This window comes from Salvelinus fontinalis, chromosome 2 (genome assembly GCF_029448725.1).
Source record: "Salvelinus fontinalis isolate EN_2023a chromosome 2, ASM2944872v1, whole genome shotgun sequence".
Taxonomy (NCBI): domain Eukaryota; kingdom Metazoa; phylum Chordata; class Actinopteri; order Salmoniformes; family Salmonidae; genus Salvelinus; species Salvelinus fontinalis.
In genome coordinates, this window is record NC_074666.1 from 94,780,286 (window position 1) to 94,804,561 (window position 24,276).

Here is a 24,276-nt window from a genome sequence, read left to right on the forward strand (position 1 = left end):
GTGTGTGTGTGTGTGTGTGTGTGTGTGTGTGTGTGTGTGTGTGTGTGTGTGTGTGTGTGTGTGTGTGTGTGTTCTTACTTCAGCAGGTGTGTGTGCAGCCTGGCGGAGGGGGGGAAGCAGCAGACACACCCCAGCAACAGCAGCCAGCCTCTCTCTGCGTTGTCATGGTTAGGGTTCCGCCACACCTGGTTGGCCAGCTGAGCCAGGATCTCGTCTCGCAGGCCCTGATTGGCCAGTCCTCGCTGGATTATGTAGTTCCCAAACAGGTTCTCCTGAGCCCCATTCAGGTGGGGGTCGCCCATGAACCTCAGGATCTAGAACATAGAACCACATCCCTTAACACCTAGAACACAGATAGACACAACCATAACACTTAAACACCTAGAACACAGATAGACATAACCCTCACACTTAAACACCTAGAACACAGATAGACACAACCCTAACACTTAAACACCTAGAACACAGATAGACACAACCCTCACACTTAAACACCTAGAACACAGATAGACACAACCCTCACACTTAAACACCTAGAACACAGATAGACACAACCCTCACACTTAAACACCTAGAACACAGATAGACACAACCCTCACACTTAAACACCTAGAACACAGATAGACACAACCCTCACACTTAAACACCTAGAACACAGATAGACACAACCCTCACACTTAAACACCTAGAACACAGATAGACACAACCCTCACACTTAAACACCTAGAACACAGATAGACACAACCCTCACACTTAAACACCTAGAACACAGATAGACACAACCCTCACACTTAAAACACCTAGAACACAGATAGACACAACCCTAACACTTAAACACCTAGAACACAGATAGACACAACCCTCACACTTAAACACCTAGAACACAGATAGACACAACCCTAACACTTAAACACCTAGAACACAGATAGACACAACCCTCACACTTAAACACCTAGAACACAGATAGACACAACCCTCACACTTAAACACCTAGAACACAGATAGACACAACCCTCACACTTAAACACCTAGAACACAGATAGACACAACCCTCACACTTAAACACCTAGAACACAGATAGACACAACCCTCACACTTAAACACCTAGAACACAGATAGACACAACCCTCACACTTAAACACCTAGAACACAGATAGACACAACCCAGTACACTTAAGTCAGTTAAGAACAAATTCTTATTTACAAGGACGGCCTACCAAAAGGCCTCCTGCAGGGACGGGGGATTATTTAAAAAATATAGGACAAAACACACATCACGACAAGAGACAACACTACATAAAGAGAGACCTAAGACAACAACATAGCAAGGCAGCAACACATGACAACACAGCATGGTAACAACACAGCAAGGTAGCAACACAGCATGGTAGCAACACAGCATGGTAGCAACACAGCATGGCAGCAACACAGCATGGCAGCAACACAGCATGGTAGCAACACAGCAAGGCAGCAACACAACATGGTAGCAACACAACATGGTAGCAACACAGCAAGGCAGCAACACAACATGGCAGCAACACAACATGGCAGCAACACAGCATGGCAGCAACACAACATGGTAGCAACACAGCATGGTAGCAACACAACATGGTAGAAACACAACATGGTAGCAACACAGCATGGTAGCAACACAACATGGTAGCAACACAACATGGTAGCAACACAACATGGTAGCAACACAGCATGGTAGCAACACAACATGGTAGCAACACAACATGGTAGCAACACAACATGGTAGCAACACAACATGGTAGCAACACAGCATGGTAGAAACACAACATGGTAGCAACACAGCATGGTAGCAACACATGACAACACAACATGGTAGCAACACAACATGGTAGCAACACAACATGGTAGCAACACAACATGGTAGCAACACATGACGACACAGCATGGTAGCAACACAACATGGTAGAAACACAACATGGTAGCAACACAACATGGTAGCAACACAGCATGGTAGCAACACATGACAACACAACATGGTAGCAACACAACATGGTAGCAACACAACATGGTAGCAACACAACATGGTAGCAACACATGACGACACAGCATGGTAGCAACACAACAAGGTAGCAACACAACATGGTAGAAAACACAACATGGTAACAACACAACATGGTAGCAACACAACATGGTAGCAACACAACATGGTAGCAACACAGCATGGTAGCAACACAGCATGGTAGCAACACAACATGGTAGCAACACAACATGGTAGCAACACAGCATGGTAGAAACACAACATGGTAGCAACACAACATGGTAGCAACACAACATGGTAGCAACACAACATGGTAGCAACACAGCATGGTAGAAACACAACATGGTAGCAACACAGCATGGTAGCAACACAACATGGTAGCAACACAACATGGTAGCAACACAACATGGTAGCAACACAGCATGGTAGAAACACAACATGGTAGCAACACAACATGGCAGCAACACAACATGGTAGCAACACAACATGGTAGCAACACAACATGGTAGCAACACAACATGGTAGCAACACAACATGACAACAACATGGTAGCAACACAACATGGTAGCAGCACAACATGACAACAACATGGTAGCAACACAACATGGTAGCAACACAACATGGTAGCAACACAACATGACAACAACATGGTAGCAACACAACATGACAACAACATGGCAGCAACACAACATGACAACAACATGGTAGCATCACAACATGACAACAACATGGTAGCAACACAACATGACAACAACATGGCAGCAGCACAACAAGGTGGCAACACAACATGACAACAACATGGTAGCAACACAACATGGTAGCAACACATGACAACAACATGGTAGCAACACAACATGGTAGCAACACATGACAACAACATGGTAGCAACACATGACAACAACATGGTAGCAACACATGACAACAACATGGTAGCAACACAACAAGGTGGCAACACAACATGACAACAACATGGTAGCAACACAACATGACAACAACATGGTAGCATCACAACATGACAACAACATGGTAGCAACACATGACAACAACATGGTAGCAACACAACATGACAACAACATGGTAGCAACACAACATGACAACAACATGGTAGCAACACATGACAACAACATGGTAGCAACACAACATGACAACAACATGGTAGCAACACAACATGACAACACAGCATGGTAGCAACACAACATGACAACAACATGGTAGCAACACAACATGACAACACAGCATGGTAGCAACACAACATGGTAGCAACACAACATGTTAGAAACACAACATGGTAACAACACAACATGGTAGCAACACAACATGGTAGCAACACAACATGGTAGCAACACAACAAGGTGGCAACACAACATGACAACAACATGGTAGCAACACAACATGACAACAACATGGTAGCAACACAACATGACAACAACATGGTAGCAACACAACATGACAACAACATGGTAGCAACACAACATGACAACACAGCATGGTAGCAACACAACATGACAACACAGCATGGTAGCAACACAACATGACAACAGCATGGTAGCAACACAACATGGTAGCAACACAACATGGTAGCAACACAACATGGTAGCAACACAACATGGTAGCAACACAGCATGTTAGAAACACAACATGGTAACAACACAACATGGTAACAACACAACATGGTAGCAACACAACATGGTAGCAACACAACAAGGTAGCAACACAACATGGTAGCAACACAGCATGTTAGAAACACAACATGGTAACAACACAGCATGGTAGAAACACAACATGGTAGCAACACAACATGGTAGCAACACAACATGGTAGCAACACAACATGGTAGCAACACAACATGGTAGCAACACAACATGTTAGAAACACAACATGGTAGCAACACAATATGGTAGCAACACAACAAGGTAGAAACACAACATGGTAGAAAACACAACATGGTAACAACACAACATGGTAGCAACACAACATGGTAGCAACACAGCATGGTAGCAACACAGCATGGTAGCAACACAACATGGTAGCAACACAACATGGTAGCAACACAGCATGGTAGAAACACAACATGGTAGCAACACAACATGGTAGCAACACAACATGGTAGCAACACAACATGGTAGCAACACAGCATGGTAGAAACACAACATGGTAGCAACACAGCATGGTAGCAACACAACATGGTAGCAACACAACATGGTAGCAACACAACATGGTAGCAACACAGCATGGTAGAAACACAACATGGTAGCAACACAACATGGCAGCAACACAACATGGTAGCAACACAACATGGTAGCAACACAACATGGTAGCAACACAACATGGTAGCAACACAACATGGTAGCAACACAACATGACAACAACATGGTAGCAACACAACATGGTAGCAGCACAACATGACAACAACATGGTAGCAGCACAACATGACAACAACATGGTAGCAACACAACATGACAACAACATGGTAGCAACACAACATGACAACAACATGGCAGCAACACAACATGACAACAACATGGTAGCAACACAACATGACAACAACATGGTAGCAACACAGCATGGTAGCAACACAACATGACAACAACATGGTAGCAACACAACATGACAACAACATGGTAGCAACACAGCATGGTAGCAACACAACATGGTAGCAACACAACATGGTAGCAACACAACATGACAACAACATGGTAGCAACACAACATGGTAGCAACACAACATGGTAGCAACACAACATGACAACAACATGGTAGCAACACAACATGACAACAACATGGTAGCAACACAACATGACAACAACATGGTAGCAACACAACATGACAACAACATGGTAGCAACACAACATGACAACACCATGGTAGCAACACAACATGGTAGCAACACAACATGACAACAACATGGTAGCAACACAACATGACAACAACATGGTAGCAACACAACATGACAACAACATGGTAGCAACACAACATGGTAGCAACATGGTAGCAACACAACATGGTAGCAACACAACATGACAACAACATGGTAGCAACACAACATGACAACAACATGGTAGCAACACAACATGACAACAACATGGTAGCAACACAACATGACAACAACATGGTAGCAACACAACATGGTAGCAACATGGTAGCAACACAACATGGTAGCAACACAACATGACAACAACATGGCAGCAGCACAACATGACAACAACATGGCAGCAGCACAACATGACAACAACATGGTAGCAACACAACATGACAACAACATGGTAGCAACACAACATGACAACAACATGGCAGCATCACAGGGTACAAACATTATTGGGCAACAGACAACAGCACAAAGGACAAGAAGGTAGAGACCAATACATCACGCTAAGCAGCCACAACTGCCAGTAAGAGTGTCCATGATTGAGTCTTTGAATGAAGAGATTGAGATAAAACTGTCCAGGTTGAGTGTTTGTTGCAGCTCGTTCCAGTCGCTAGCTGCAGTGAACTGAAAAGAGGAGCGACCCAGGGATGTGTGTGCTTTGGGGACCTTTAACAGAATGTGACTGGCAGAACGGGTGTTGTATGTGGAGGATGAGGGCTGCAGTAGATATCTCAGATAGGGGGGAGTGAGGCCTAAGAGGGTTTTATAAATAAGCATCAACCAGTGGATCTTGCGACGGGTTTACAGAGATGACCAGTTTACAGAGGAGTATAGAGTGCAGTGATGTGTCCTATAAGGAGCATTGGTGGAAAATCTGATGGCCGAATGGTAAAGAACATCTAGCCGCTCGAGAGCACCCTGACCTGCCCATCTATAAATTGTAATCTAGCATGGGTAGGATGGTCATCTGAATCAGGGTTAGTTTGGCAGCTGGGGTGAAAGAGGAGTGATTACAATAGAGGAAACCAAGTCTAGATTTAACTTTAGCCTGCAGCTTTGATATGTGTTGAGAGAAGGACAGTGTACCGTCTAGCCATACTCCCAAGTACTTGTATGAGGTGACTACCTCAAGCTCTAAACCCTCAGAGGTAGTAATCACACCTGTGGGGAGAGGGGCATTCTTCTTACCAAACCACATGACCTTTGTTTTAGAGACGTTCAGAACAGGACTCACCATAACGAACAAGAGTCACCATAATGAACAGGACTCACCATAATGAACAGGACTCACCATAATGAACAGGAGTCACCATAACGAACAGGACTCACCATAATGAACAGGACTCACAATAATGAACAGGACTCACCATAATGAACAGGACTCACCATAATGAACAGGACTCACCATAATGAACAGGACTCACCATAATGAACAGGACTCACCATAATGAACAGGACTCACCATAATGAACAGGACTCACCATAATGAACAGGACTCACCATAATGAACAGGACTCACCATAATGAACAGGACTCACCATAATGAACAGGAGTCACCATAACGAACAGGACTCACCATAACGAACAGGACTCACCATAATGAACAGGAGTCACCATAATGAACAGGACTCACCATAATGAACAGGACTCACCATAATGACTCACCATAATGAACAGGACTCACCATAATGAACAGGACTCACCATAATGAACAGGACTCACCATAATGAACAGGACTCACCATAATGACTCACCATAATGAACAGGACTCACCATAATGAACAGGACTCACCATAATGAACAGGACTCACCATAATGACTCACCATAATGAACAGGACTCACCATAATGAACAGGACTCACCATAATGAACAGGACTCACCATAATGACTCACCATAATGAACAGGACTCACCATAATGAACAGGAGTCACCATAATGAACAGGACTCACCATAATGAACAGGACTCACCATAATGAACAGGACTCACCATAATGAACAGGACTCACCATAATGAACAGGACTCACGAGTCACCATAATGAACAGGACTCACCATAATGAACAGGACTCACCATAATGAACAGGAGTCACCATAATGAACAGGACTCACCATAATGAACAGGACTCACCATAATGAACAGGACTCACCATAACGAACAGGACTCACCATAACGAACAGGACTCACCATAATGAACAGGACTCACCATAATGAACAGGAGTCACCATAATGAACAGGAGTCACCATAATGAACAGGACTCACCATAATGAACAGGAGTCACCATAATGAACAGGAGTCACCATAATGAACAGGACTCACCATAATGAACAGGAGTCACCATAATGAACAGGACTCACCATAATGAACAGGACTCACCATAATGAACAGGACTCACCATAATGAACAGGACTCACCATAACGAACAGGACTCACCATAATGAACAGGACTCACCATAATGAACAGGACTCACCATAATGAACAGGACTCACCATAATGAACAGGACTCACCATAATGAACAGGAGTCACCATAATGAACAGGAGTCACCATAATGAACAGGAGTCACCATAATGAACAGGACTCACCATAATGAACAGGACTCACCATAATGAACAGGACTCACCATAATGAACAGGAGTCACCATAATGAACAGGACTCACCATAATGAACAGGACTCACCATAATGAACAGGACTCACCATAATGAACAGGACTCACCATAATGAACAGGAGTCACCATAATGAACAGGAGTCACCATAATGAACAGGACTCACCATAATGAACCGGACTCACCATAACGAACAGGACTCACCATAACGAACAGGAGTCACCATAATGAACAGGAGTCACCATAATGAACAGGACTCACCATAATGAACAGGACTCACCATAATGAACAGGACTCACCATAATGAACAGGAGTCACCATAATGAACAGGACTCACCATAATGAACAGGACTCACCATAATGAACAGGACTCACCATAATGAACAGGACTCACCATAATGAACAGGACTCACCATAATGAACAGGAGTCACCATAATGAACAGGACTCACCATAATGAACAGGACTCACCATAATGAACAGGACTCACCATAATGAACAGGACTCACCATAATAAACAGGACTCACCATAACGAACAGGACTCACCATAATGAACAGGACTCACCATAATGAACAGGACTCACCATAACGAGCAGGACTCACCATAATGAACAGGAGTCACCATAATGAACAGGAGTCACCATAATGAACAGGACTCACCATAATGAACAGGACTCACCATAATGAACAGGACTCACCATAATGAACAGGACTCACAGGACTCACCATAATGAACAGGACTCACCATAATGAACAGGACTCACAGGACTCACCATAATGAACAGGACTCACCATAATGAACAGGACTCACCATAATGAACAGGAGTCACCATAATGAACAGGACTCACCATAATGAACAGGACTCACAGGACTCACCATAATGAACAGGACTCACCATAATGAACAGGACTCACCATAATGAACAGGACTCACCATAATGAACAGGACTCACCATAATGAACAGGAGTCACCATAACGAACAGGACTCACCATAATGACTCACCATAATGACTCACCATAATGAACAGGACTCACCATAATGAACAGGAGTCACCATAACGAACAGGACTCACCATAATGAACAGGACTCACCATAATGAAAAGGACTCACCGCAATGAACAGGAGTCACCGTAATGAACAGGACTCACCGTAATGAACAGGACTCACCATAATGAACAGGACTCACCATAATGAACAGGAGTCACCATAACGAACAGGACTCACCATAATGAACAGGAGTCACCATAATGAACAGGACTCACCATAATGACTCACCATAATGAACAGGACTCACCATAATGAACAGGAGTCACCATAACGAACAGGACTCACCATAATGAACAGGTGTCACCATAATGACTCACCATAATGACTCACCATAATGAACAGGACTCACCATAATGAACAGGAGTCACCATAACGAACAGGACTCACCATAATGAACAGGTGTCACCATAATGAACAGGACTCACCATAACGAACAGGAGTCACCATAATGAACAGGACTCACCATAATGAACAGGACTCACCATAATGAACAGGACTCACCATAATGAACAGGAGTCACCATAATGAACAGGACTCACCATAATGACTCACCATAATGAACAGGTGTCACCATAATGAACAGGACTCACCATAATGAACAGGACTCACCATAATGAACAGGAGTCACCATAATGAACAGGAGTCACCATAATGAACAGGAGTCACCATAATGACTCACCATAATGAACAGGACTCACCATAATGAACAGGACTCACCATAATGAACAGGACTCACCATAATGAACAGGACTCACCATAATGAACAGGACTCACCATAATGAACAGGGTCACCATAATGAACAGGACTCACCATAATGAACAGGAGTCACCATAATGAACAGGACTCACCATAATGACTCACCATAATGAACAGGACTCACCATAATGAACAGGACTCCCCATAATGACTCACCATAATGAACAGGACTCACCATAATGAACAGGACTCACCATAATGAACAGGACTCACCATAATGAACAGGACTCACCATAATGACTCACCATAATGACTGACCATAATGAACAGGACTCACCATAATGAACAGGACTCACCATAATGAACAGGACTCACCATAATGAACAGGACTCACCATAATGAACAGGACTCACCATAATGAACAGGACTCACCATAATGAACAGGACTCACCATAACGAACAGGACTCACCATAACGAACAGGACTCACCATAATGAACAGGACTCACCATAATGAACAGGAGTCACCATAACGAACAGGACTCACCATAATGAACAGGAGTCACCATAATGAACAGGACTCACCATAATGAACAGGACTCACCATAATGAACAGGACTCACCATAATGAACAGGACTCACCATAATGAACAGGACTCACCATAATGAACAGGACTCACCATAATGAACAGGACTCACCATAATGAACAGGACTCACCATAATGAACAGGACTCACCATAATGAACAGGACTCACCATAATGAACAGGACTCACCATAATGAACAGGACTCACCATAATGAACAGGAGTCACCATAATGAACAGGACTCACCATAATGAACAAGACTCACCATAATGAACAGGACTCACCATAATGAACAGGACTCACCATAATGAACAGGACTCACCATAATGAACAGGACTCACCATAATGAACAGGACTCACCATAATGAACAGGACTCACCATAATGAACAGGAGTCACCATAATGAACAGGACTCACCATAACGAACAGCTCCAGAGCTTCCTGTCGGAGGTCCTCATCCGTACACGTCAAGGTCCTCTCCAAGGGAACCGTTAGCATCCCAAACATCGGCTCCTAACAGAGAGAGGGTCAGGGGTCAGGGGTTATTGATGTGTATGTCAAGGTCGGGGTCAAGTCCATTCTCATTTGAAATTCCAATGCAATTCTTGAATTCACTCACGAAGAGGAGAATTTATGTGGAATTAAATTAGAATTTCAATCATCTTCAAGTTTTGGAATTTAATTAGAATTAGATTGTTTGGACTTTCTGAATTGGAATTTAATTTAAAACATTTTATGTTTGGAATTAAATTATAATTGAGTATTTTAATATTTCCCAGTTAACTGAATGGACACAGTATCAAACATTGACTGTAGGATTTGTTTTCAATCAGATCTACTTGTATTTCTATATTTCCAATATAGCTACAGGCTGTCTGTCTGAACAGGCTGTCTGTCTGAACAGGCTGTCTGTCTGAACAGGCTGTCTGAACAGGCTGTCTGTCTGAACAGGCTGTCTGTCTGAACAGGCTGTCTGTCTGAACAGGTTGTCTGTCTGAACAGGCTGTCTGTCTGAACAGGTTGTCTGTCTGAACAGGCTGTCTGTCTGAACAGGTTGTCTGTCTGAACAGGTTGTCTGTCTGAACAGGCTGTCTGTCTGAACAGGCTGTCTGTCTGAACAGGTTGTCTGTCTGAACAGGCTGTCTGTCTGAACAGGCTGTCTGTCTGAACAGGCTGTCTGTCTGAACAGGCTGTCTGTCTGAACAGGCTGTCTGTCTGAACAGGCTGTCTAAACAGGCTGTCTGTCTGAACAGGCTGTCTGTCTGAAAAGGCTGTCTGTCTGAACAGGCTGTCTGTCTGAACAGGCTGGCTGTCTGAACAGGCTGTCTGAACAGGCTGTCTGTCTGAACAGGCTGTCTGTCTGAACAGGCTGTCTGTCTGAACAGGCTGTCTGTCTGAACAGGTTGTCTGTCTGAACAGGCTGTCTGTCTGAACAGGCTGTCTGAACAGGCTGTCTGTCTGAACAGGCTGTCTGTCTAAACAGGCCGTCTGAACAAATTCTTATTTACAATGACGGCCTAGGAACAGTGGGTTAACTGTCTTGTTCAGGGGCTGAACGACAGATTTGTACCTTGTCAGTTTGGGGATTTGAACTTGCAACCTTTCGGTTGTACCCTCAGACATGACTGAAAGCCTGAGATAATTTAATTTGTGGAAATGTTGGGGATAATATTGAATTGGGAATTGAATTCTTGGAATTGAAGAGGAATTGAATTGACTCTGAATAGAAAGACAGACCTGGAATTAGAATTGAATGAAATAGAGAGTACAGGGCGAGAGAATTGAATTGAATGAAATAGAATGTACAGGGAGAGAGAATTGAATTGAATGAGTGGTGTGTACAGATAGATATAATTGAATTGAATGAGTGGTGTGTACAGATAGAGATAATTGAATTGAATGAGTGGTGTGAACAGGGAGAGAGAATTGAATTGAATGAGTGGTGTGAACGGGGAGAGAGAATTGAATTGAATGAGTGGTGTGTACAGATAGAGAGAATTGAATTGAATGAGTGGTGTGTACAGATAGAGAGAATTGAATTGAATGAGTGGTGTGTACAGATAGAGAGAATTGAATTGAATGAGTGGTGTGTACAGATAGAGAGAATTGAATTGAATGAGTGGTGTGTACAGGGAGAGATAATTGAATTGAATGAGTGGTGTGTACAGACAGGGATAATTGAATTGAATGAGTGGTGTGTACAGATAGAGAGAATTTAATTGAATGAGGGGTGTGTACAGATAGAGATAATTGAATGAGTGGTGTGTACAGATAGAGAGAATTGAATTGAATGAGTGGTGTGTACAGATAGAGATAATTGAATTGAATGAGGGGTGTGTACAGACAGGGATAATTGAATTGAATGAGTGGTGTGTACAGACAGGGATAATTGAATTGAATGAGGGGTGTGTTACAGGGAGAGATAATTGAATTGAATGAGGGGTGTGTACAGATAGGGATAATTGAATTGAATGAGTGGTGTGTACAGACAGGGATAATTGAATTGAATGAGGGGTGTGTTACAGACAGGGATAATTGAATTGAATGAGGGGTGTGTTACAGGGAGAGATAATTGAATTGAATGAGGGGTGTGTTACAGGGAGAGATAATTGAATTGAATGAGGGGTGTGTTACAGGGAGAGATAATTGAATTGAATGAGGGGTGTGTACAGATAGGGATAATTGAATTGAATGAGGGGTGTGTACAGACAGGGATAATTGAATTGAATGAGGGGTGTGTACAGACAGGGATAATTGAATTGAATGAGTGGTGTGTACAGACAGGGATAATTGAATTGAATGAGGGGTGTGTACAGACAGGGATAATTGAATTGAATGAGGGGTGTGTTACAGGGAGAGATAATTGAATTGAATGAGGGGTGTGTTACAGGGAGAGATAATTGAATTGAATGAGGGGTGTGTTACAGGGAGAGATAATTGAATTGAATGAGGGGTGTGTACAGATAGGGATAATTGAATTGAATGAGTGGTGTGTACAGACAGGGATAATTGAATTGAATGAGGGGTGTGTTACAGACAGGGATAATTGAATTGAATGAGGGGTGTGTTACAGGGAGAGATAATTGAATTGAATGAGGGGTGTGTTACAGGGAGAGATAATTGAATTGAATGAGGGGTGTGTACAGATAGGGATAATTGAATTGAATGAGTGGTGTGTACAGACAGTGATAATTGAATTGAATGAGGGGTGTGTTACAGACAGGGATAATTGAATTGAATGAGTGGTGTGTACAGACAGGGATAATTGAATTGAATGAGTGGTGTGTACAGACAGGGATAATTGAATTGAATGAGGGGTGTGTTACAGACAGGGATAATTGAATTGAATGAGTGGTGTGTACAGACAGGGATAATTGAATTGAATGAGGGGTGTGTACAGACAGGGATAATTGAATTGAATGAGTGGTGTGTACAGAGAGAGATAATTGAATTGAATGAGGGGTGTGTACAGACAGGGATAATTGAATTGAATGAGTGGTGTGTACAGACAGGGATAATTGAATTGAATGAGAGGTGTGTACAGACAGGTATAATTGAATTGAATGAGGGGTGTGTACAGACAGGGATAATTGAATTGAATGAGGGGTGTGTACAGACAGGGATAATTGAATTGAATGAGGGGTGTGTACAGACAGGGATAATTGAATTGAATGAGGGGTGTGTTACAGATAGAGATAATTGAATTGAATGAGGGGTGTGTACAGACAGGGATCATTTAATTGAATGAGGGGTGTGTTACAGACAGGGATAATTGAATTGAATGAGTGGTGTGTACAGACAGGGATCATTGAATTGAATGAGTGGTGTGTACAGACAGGGATCATTGAATTGAATGAGGGGTGTGTACAGGGAGAGATAATTGAATTGAATGAGGGGTGTGTTACAGACAGGGATCATTGAATTGAATGAGGGGTGTGTTACAGACAGGGATAATTGAATTGAATGAGTGGTGTGTACAGACAGGGATCATTGAATTGAATGAGGGGTGTGTACAGACAGGGATCATTGAATTGAATGAGGGGTGTGTACAGACAGGGATCATTGAATTGAATGAGGGGTGTGTACAGACAGGGATAATTGAATTGAATGAGGGGTGTGTACAGACAGGGATAATTTAATTGAATGAGTGGTGTGTACAGACAGGGATCATTGAATTGAATGAGGGGTGTGTACAGACAGGGATAATTGAATTGAATGAGGGGTGTGTTACAGATAGAGATCATTGAATTGAATGAAGGGTGTGTACAGACAGGGATCATTGAATTGAATGAAGGGTGTGTACAGACAGGGATCATTGAATTGAATGAGGGGTGTGTAGAGACAGGGATCATTGAATTGAATGAGGGGTGTGTTACAGACAGGGATAATTGAATTGAATGAGGGGTGTGTTACAGATAGAGATCATTGAATTGAATGAAGGGTGTGTACAGACAGGGATCATTGAATTGAATGAAGGGTGTGTACAGACAGGGATAATTGAATTGAATGAGGGGTGTGTTACAGGGAGAGATAATTGAATTGAATGAGGGGTGTGTTACAGGGAGAGATAATTGAATTGAATGAGGGGTGTGTACAGATAGGGATAATTGAATTGAATGAGTGGTGTGTACAGACAGTGATAATTGAATTGAATGAGGGGTGTGTTACAGACAGGGATAATTGAATTGAATGAGTGGTGTGTACAGACAGGGATAATTGAATTGAATGAGTGGTGTGTACAGACAGGGATAATTGAATTGAATGAGGGGTGTGTTACAGACAGGGATAATTGAATTGAATGAGTGGTGTGTACAGACAGGGATAATTGAATTGAATGAGGGGTGTGTACAGACAGGGATAATTGAATTGAATGAGTGGTGTGTACAGAGAGAGATAATTGAATTGAATGAGGGGTGTGTACAGACAGGGATAATTGAATTGAATGAGTGGTGTGTACAGACAGGGATAATTGAATTGAATGAGAGGTGTGTACAGACAGGTATAATTGAATTGAATGAGGGGTGTGTACAGACAGGGATAATTGAATTGAATGAGGGGTGTGTACAGACAGGGATAATTGAATTGAATGAGGGGTGTGTACAGACAGGGATAATTTAATTGAATGAGGGGTGTGTTACAGATAGAGATAATTGAATTGAATGAGGGGTGTGTACAGACAGGGATCATTTAATTGAATGAGGGGTGTGTTACAGACAGGGATAATTGAATTGAATGAGTGGTGTGTACAGACAGGGATCATTGAATTGAATGAGTGGTGTGTACAGACAGGGATCATTGAATTGAATGAGGGGTGTGTACAGGGAGAGATAATTGAATTGAATGAGGGGTGTGTTACAGACAGGGATCATTGAATTGAATGAGGGGTGTGTTACAGACAGGGATAATTGAATTGAATGAGTGGTGTGTACAGACAGGGATCATTGAATTGAATGAGGGGTGTGTACAGACAGGGATCATTGAATTGAATGAGGGGTGTGTACAGACAGGGATCATTGAATTGAATGAGGGGTGTGTACAGACAGGGATAATTGAATTGAATGAGGGGTGTGTACAGACAGGGATAATTTAATTGAATGAGTGGTGTGTACAGACAGGGATCATTGAATTGAATGAGGGGTGTGTACAGACAGGGATAATTGAATTGAATGAGGGGTGTGTTACAGATAGAGATCATTGAATTGAATGAAGGGTGTGTACAGACAGGGATCATTGAATTGAATGAAGGGTGTGTACAGACAGGGATCATTGAATTGAATGAGGGGTGTGTAGAGACAGGGATCATTGAATTGAATGAGGGGTGTGTTACAGACAGGGATAATTGAATTGAATGAGGGGTGTGTTACAGATAGAGATCATTGAATTGAATGAAGGGTGTGTACAGACAGGGATCATTGAATTGAATGAAGGGTGTGTACAGACAGGGATAATTGAATTGAATGAGGGGTGTGTTACAGACAGGGATAATTGAATTGAATGAGGGGTGTGTAGAGACAGGGATAATTGAATTGAATGAGGGGTGTGTTACCCTGAAGTAGAGTTGTGCGTAGCGGCTGAAGGGGTAGTTGTTAATGTCCAGCGGCAGAGTCAGCTGGTTCTCCTCCTGGATGTGTGGTGCCTGGACCAGAGCTAGACACTCAGAGTGGAGCTCTCTGCCACCTAGACACACAGAGAGACGTGAGGAGATGGACCAGAGCTAGACACTCAGAGTGGAGCTCTCTGCCACCTAGACACACAGAGAGACGTGAGGAGATGGACCAGAGCTAGACACTCAGAGTGGAGCTCTCTGCCACCTAGACACACAGAGAGACGTGAGGAGATGGACCAGAGCTAAACACTCAGAGTGGAGCTCTCTGCCACCTAGACACACAGAGAGACGTGAGGAGATGGACCAGAGCTAGACACTCAGAGTGGAGCTCTCTGCCACCTAGACACACAGAGAGACGTGAGGAGATGGACCAGAGCTAGACACTCAGAGTGGAGCTCTCTGCCACCTAGACACACAGAGAGATGTGTGGTGAACTGGACCAGAGCTAGACACTCAGAATGGAGCTCTCTGCCACCTAGACACACAGAGAGATGTGAGGAGATGGACCAGAGCTAGACAGAGAGATGTGAGGAGATGGACCAGAGCTAGACAGAGATATGTGAGGAGATGGACCAGAGCTAGACAGAGAGATGTGAGGAGATGGACCAGAGCTAGACAGAGATATGTGAGGAGATGGACCAGAGCTAGACAGAGAGATGTGAGGAGATGGACCAGAGCGAGGCCGAGAGATGTGAGGAGGTGGACCAGAGCTAGACAGAGAGACGTGGGGAGATGGACCAGAGCTAGACAGCGAGCTGTGAGGAGATGGACCAGAGCTAGACAGAGAGTTGTGAGGAGATGGACCAGAGCTAGACAGAGACGTGGGGAGATGGGCCAGAGCTAGACAGCGAGATGTGAGGAGATGGACCAGAGCTAGACAGAGATATGTGAGGAGATGGACCAGAGCTAGACAGAGAGATGTGAGGAGATGGACCAGAGCTAGACAGAGATATGTGAGGAGATGGACCAGAGCTAGACAGAGAGATGTGAGGAGATGGACCAGAGCGAGGCCGAGAGATGTGAGGAGGTGGACCAGAGCTAGACAGAGAGACGTGGGGAGATGGACCAGAGCTAGACAGAGAGACGTGGGGAGATGGACCAGAGCTAGACAGAGAGACGTGAGGAGATGGACCAGAGCTAGACAGAGAGACGTGAGGAGATGGACCAGAGCTAGACACTCAGAGTGGAGCTCCCTGCCACCTAGACACACAGAGAGACGTGGGGAGATGGGCCAGAGCTAGACAGCGAGATGTGAGGAGATGGACCAGAGCTAGACAGAGACGTGGGGAGATGGACCAGAGCTAGACAGAGACGTGGGGAGATGGGCCAGAGAGAGTCAGCATGGAGCTCACACACCAACCTGCTGCAGCCTGCAGTAAAGAGCCCAGCTCGGCAGGGATCACCAGGTGAGTGACGTTAACCACCTCTCTCTTCGTCAGCTCCTACACACACACACACGCGCACGCACACGCACACCAACGCACGCACGCACGCACGCACGCACGCACGCACGCACGCACGCACGCACGCACGCACGCACGCACGCACGCACACACACACACACACACACACACACACACACACACACACACACACACACACACACACACACACAGCAAGATATAAGAGATGCAAAGACAACTATTAACCATCTTCCTCCTCTTTCTCCTCTCCTAACCTCTATTCCCCATCTCCCTCTTCCTCCTCCTCTACTCACCCTCCTCCTCACACCGTCTCCCTCTTCCTCCTCCTCTCCTCTCCTATATTCACCATCTCCCTCTTCCTCCTCACCATCTCCAACCTCTCCCTCTCCCTCCTCCTTACACCATCTCCCTCTTCCTCCTCACCATCTCCAACCTCTCCCTCTCCCTCCTCCTTACACCATCTCCCTCTTCCTCCTCACCATCTCCAACCTCTCCCTCTCCCTCCTCCTTACACCATCTCCCTCTTCCTCCTCACCATCTCCAACCTCTCCCTCTCCCTCCTCCTTACACCATCTCCCTCTTCCTCCTCACCATCTCCAACCTCTTCCTCTTCTACTCTTCTCACCATCTCTAACCTCTCCCTCTTCCTCCTCACCGTCTCCAACCTCTCCCTCTTCCTCCTCACCATCTCCAACCTCTCCCTCTTCCTCCTCTACTCTTCTCACCACCTCCCTCCTCGTCCCCTCTCCTTTCCTCATATTATATTCTCCTCCCTTTATTTCCTCCTCCTCTCCTCCTCTCCTCCACTCACCTCCTCCTCTCCTCCTCTCCTCCACTCACCTCCTCTTTCCTCCTCCTCTCCTCCACTCACCTCCTCTCTCCTCCTCCTCTCCTCCTCTGCTTTCCTGCGGGCCTCCAGCTTCATCTAAAACAGAATAAATAATTAATAAATTATTAACTCATTATTAACCCCAACTAGAACAGGTCATTATTAACCCCAACTAGAACAGGTCATTATTAACCCCAACTAGAACAGGTCATTATTAACCCCAACTAGAACAGGTCATTATTAACCCCAACTAGAACAGGTCATTATTAACAGGTCATTATTAACAGGTCATTATTAACAGGTCATTATTAACCCCAACTAGAACAGGTCATTATTAACAGGTCATTATTAACCCCAACTAGAACAGGTCATTATTAACAGGTCATTATTAACCCCAACTAGAACAGGTCATTATTAACAGGTCATTATTAACCCCAACTAGAACAGGTCATTATTAACCCCAACTAGAACAGGTCATTATTAACAGGTCATTATTAACCCCAACTAGAACAGGTCATTATTAACAGGTCATTATTAACCCCAACTAGAACAGGTCATTATTAACCCCAACTAGAACAGGTCATTATTAACCCCAACTAGAACAGGTCATTATTAACAGGTCATTATTAACAGGTCATTATTAACAGGTCATTATTAACAGGTCATTATTAACCCCAACTAGAACAGGTCATTATTAACCCCAACTAGAACAGGTCATTATTAACCCCAACTAGAACAGGTCATTATTAACCCCAACTAGAACAGGTCATTATTAACAGGTCATTATTAACCCCAACTAGAACAGGTCATTATTAACAGGTCATTATTAACCCCAACTAGAACAGGTCATTATTAACAGGTCATTATTAACCCCAACTAGAACAGGTCATTATTAACCCCAACTAGAACAGGTCATTATTAACAGGTCATTATTAACAGGTCATTATTAACAGGTCATTATTAACAGGTCATTATTAACCCCAACTAGAACAGGTCATTATTAACAGGTCATTATTAACAGGTCATTATTAACAGGTCATTATTAACAGGTCATTATTAACAGGTCATTATTAACCGCAACTAGAACAGGTCATTATTAACAGGTCATTATTAACCCCAACTAGAACAGGTCATTATTAACCCCAACTAGAACAGGTCATTATTAACAGGTCATTATTAACCCCAACTAGAACAGGTCATTATTAACCCCAACTAGAACAGGTCATTATTAACAGGTCATTATTAACCCCAACTAGAACAGGTCATTATTAACAGGTCCTTATTAACCCCAACTAGAACAGGTCATTATTAACAGGTCATTATTAACAGGTCATTATTAACCCCAACTAGAACAGGTCATTATTAACAGGTCATTATTAACCCCAACTAGAACAGGTCATTATTAACAGGTCATTATTAACCCCAACTAGAACAGGTCATTATTAACCCCAACTAGAACAGGTCATTATTAACCCCAATTAGAACAGGTCATTATTAACAGGTCATTATTAACAGGTCATTATTAACCCCAACTAGAACAGGTCATTATTAACCCCAACTAGAACAGGTCATTATTAACCCCAACTAGAACAGGTCATTATTAACAGGTCATTATTAACCCCAACTAGAACAGGTCATTATTAACAGGTCATTATTAACCCCAACTAGAACAGGTCATTATTAACAGGTCATTATTAACCCCAACTAGAACAGGTCATTATTAACAGGTCATTATTAACCCCAACTAGAACAGGTCATTATTAACAGGTCATTATTAACCCCAACTAGAACAGGTCATTATTAACAGGTCATTATTAACCCCAACTAGAACAGGTCATTATTAACCCCAACTAGAACAGGTCATTATTAACCCCAACTAGAACAGGTCATTATTAACAGGTCATTATTAACCCCAACTAGAACAGGTCATTATTAACAGGTCATTATTAACCCCAACTAGAACAGGTCATTATTAACAGGTCATTATTAACCCCAACTAGAACAGGTCATTATTAACCCCAACTAGAACAGGTCATTATTAACCCCAACTAGAACAGGTCATTATTAACCCCAACTAGAACAGGTCATTATTAACAGGTCATTATTAACCCCAACTAGAACAGGTCATTATTAACAGGTCATTATTAACCCCAACTAGAACAGGTCATTATTAACAGGTCATTATTAACAGGTCATTATTAACCCCAACTAGAACAGGTCATTATTAACCCCAACTAGAACAGGTCATTATTAACCCCAACTAGAACAGGTCATTATTAACCCCAACTAGAACAGGTCATTATTAACCCCAACTAGAACAGGTCATTATTAACAGGTCATTATTAACCCCAACTAGAACAGGTCATTATTAACCCCAACTAGAACAGGTCATTATTAACAGGTCATTATTAACCCCAACTAGAACAGGTCATTATTAACCCCAACTAGAACAGGTCATTATTAACAGGTCATTATTAACCCCAACTAGAACAGGTCATTATTAACAGGTCATTATTAACCCCAACTAGAACAGGTCATTATTAACAGGTCATTATTAACCCCAACTAGAACAGGTCATTATTAACCCCAACTAGAACAGGTCATTATTAACAGGTCATTATTAACCCCAACTAGAACAGGTCATTATTAACAGGTCATTATTAACCCCAACTAGAACAGGTCATTATTAACCCCAACTAGAACAGGTCATTATTAACCCCAACTAGAACAGGTCATTATTAACAGGTCATTATTAACCCCAACTAGAACAGGTCATTATTAACCCCAACTAGAACAGGTCATTATTAACCCCAACTAGAACAGGTCATTATTAACCCCAACTAGAACAGGTCATTATTAACAGGTCATTATTAACCCCAACTAGAACAGGTCATTATTAACAGGTCATTATTAACCCCAACTAGAACAGGTCATTATTAACAGGTCATTATTAACCCCAACTAGAACAGGTCATTATTAACCCCAACTAGAACAGGTCATTATTAACAGGTCATTATTAACCCCAACTAGAACAGGTCATTATTAACAGGTCATTATTAACCCCAACTAGAACAGGTCATTATTAACAGGTCATTATTAACCCCAACTAGAACAGGTCATTATTAACCCCAACTAGAACAGGTCATTATTAACCCCAACTAGAACAGGTCATTATTAACCCCAACTAGAACAGGTCATTATTAACCCCAACTAGAACAGGTCATTATTAACAGGTCATTATTAACCCCAACTAGAACAGGTCATTATTAACCCCAACTAGAACAGGTCATTATTAACAGGTCATTATTAACCCCAACTAGAACAGGTCATTATTAACCCCAACTAGAACAGGTCATTATTAACCCCAACTAGAACAGGTCATTATTAACAGGTCATTATTAACCCCAACTAGAACAGGTCATTATTAACCCCAACTAGAACAGGTCATTATTAACAGGTCATTATTAACCCCAACTAGAACAGGTCATTATTAACAGGTCATTATTAACCCCAACTAGAACAGGTCATTATTAACCCCAACTAGAACAGGTCATTATTAACCCCAACTAGAACAGGTCATTATTAACCCCAACTAGAACAGGTCATTATTAACAGGTCATTATTAACCCCAACTAGAACAGGTCATTATTAACCCGAACTAGAACAGGTCATTATTAACAGGTCATTATTAACCCCAACTAGAACAGGTCATTATTAACAGGTCATTATTAACAGGTCATTATTAACAGGACATTATTAACCCCAACTAGAACAGGTCATTATTAACCCCAACTAGAACAGGTCATTATTAACAGGTCATTATTAACAGGTCATTATTAACAGGTCATTATTAACCCCAACTAGAACAGGTCATTATTAACCCCAACTAGAACAGGTCATTATTAACAGGTCATTATTAACCCCAACTAGAACAGGTCATTATTAACAGGTCATTATTAACAGGTCATTATTAACACCAACTAGAACAGGTCATTATTAACCCCAACTAGAACAGGTCATTATTAACAGGTCATTATTAACCCCAACTAGAACAGGTCATTATTAACCCCAACTAGAACAGGTCATTATTAACCCCAACTAGAACAGGTCATTATTAACAGGTCATTATTAACCCCAACTAGAACAGGTCATTATTAACAGGTCATTATTAACCCCAACTAGAACAGGTCATTATTAACAGGTCATTATTAACCCCAACTAGAACAGGTCATTATTAACCCCAACTAGAACAGGTCATTATTAACAGGTCATTATTAACCCCAACTAGAACAGGTCATTATTAACAGGTCATTATTAACCCCAACTAGAACAGGTCATTATTAACAGGTCATTATTAACAGGTCATTATTAACCCCAACTAGAACAGGTCATTATTAACAGGTCATTATTAACCCCAACTAGAACAGGTCATTATTAACAGGTCATTATTAACAGGTCATTATTAACAGGTCATTATTAACAGGTCATTATTAACCCCAACTAGAACAGGTCATTATTAACCCCAACTAGAACAGGTCATTATTAACCCCAACTAGAACAGGTCATTATTAACAGGTCATTATTAACCCCAACTAGAACAGGTCATTATTAACCCCAACTAGAACAGGTCATTATTAACAGGTCATTATTAACAGGTCATTATTAACAGGTCATTATTAACCCCAACTAGAACAGGTCATTATTAACAGGTCATTATTAACAGGTCATTATTAACAGGTCATTATTAACAGGTCATTATTAACAGGTCATTATTAACAGGTCATTATTAACCCCAACTAGAACAGGTCATTATTAACAGGTCATTATTAACCCCAACTAGAACAGGTCATTATTAACAGGTCATTATTAACCCCAACTAGAACAGGTCATTATTAACCCCAACTAGAACAGGTCATTATTAACCCCAACTAGAACAGGTCATTATTAACCCCAACTAGAACAGGTCATTATTAACAGGTCATTATTAACCCCAACTAGAACAGGTCATTATTAACAGGTCATTATTAACAGGTCATTATTAACCCCAACTAGAACAGGTCATTATTAACCCCAACTAGAACAGGTCATTATTAACAGGTCATTATTAACCCCAACTAGAACAGGTCATTATTAACCCCAACTAGAACAGGTCATTATTAACAGGTCATTATTAACCCCAACTAGAACAGGTCATTATTAACAGGTCATTATTAACCCCAACTAGAACAGGTCATTATTAACAGGTCATTATTAACAGGTCATTATTAACAGGTCATTATTAACAGGTCATTATTAACCCCAACTAGAACAGGTCATTATTAACAGGTCATTATTAACCCCAACTAGAACAGGTCATTATTAACCCCAACTAGAACAGGTCATTATTAACAGGTCATTATTAACCCCAACTAGAACAGGTCATTATTAACCCCAACTAGAACAGGTCATTATTAACAGGTCATTATTAACCCCAACTAGAACAGGTAATTATTAACAGGTCATTATTAACAGGTCATTATTAACAGGTCATTATTAACAGGTCATTATTAACCCCAACTAGAACAGGTCATTATTAACCCCAACTAGAACAGGTCATTATTAACAGGTCATTATTAACCCCAACTAGAACAGGTCATTATTAACCCCAACTAGAACAGGTCATTATTAACAGGTCATTATTAACCCCAACTAGAACAGGTCATTATTAACCCCAACTAGAACAGGTCATTATTAACCCCAACTAGAACAGGTCATTATTAACCCCAACTAGAACAGGTCATTATTAACAGGTCATTATTAACCCCAACTAGAACAGGTCATTATTAACAGGTCATTATTAACCCCAACTAGAACAGGTCATTATTAACCCCAACTAGAACAGGTCATTATTAACAGGTCATTATTAACCCCAACTAGAACAGGTCATTATTAACCCCAACTAGAACAGGTCATTATTAACAGGTCATTATTAACCCCAACTAGAACAGGTCATTATTAACAGGTCATTATTAACCCCAACTAGAACAGGTCATTATTAACCCCAACTAGAACAGGTCATTATTAACCCCAACTAGAACAGGTCATTATTAACAGGTCATTAT

At 42.1% G+C, this 24,276-nt stretch overlaps 1 protein-coding gene across 1 annotated transcript in view; it reads right to left on the bottom strand.

The window, feature by feature from the left end:
- LOC129867767 (unconventional myosin-XV-like) overlaps window positions 1-24,276 on the bottom strand; it is a 414,777-nt gene that overhangs the window by 215,361 nt on the left and 175,140 nt on the right. The window contains exons 24-28 of the mRNA XM_055941278.1: window positions 18,218-18,271; window positions 17,283-17,364; window positions 15,863-15,993; window positions 10,234-10,329; window positions 79-314 (exon numbers count right to left, since the gene is read on the bottom strand). Of these exons, the coding sequence (XP_055797253.1) occupies window positions 79-314; window positions 10,234-10,329; window positions 15,863-15,993; window positions 17,283-17,364; window positions 18,218-18,271 (599 nt within the window). The remainder of the gene's footprint in view (window positions 1-78; window positions 315-10,233; window positions 10,330-15,862; window positions 15,994-17,282; window positions 17,365-18,217; window positions 18,272-24,276) is intronic.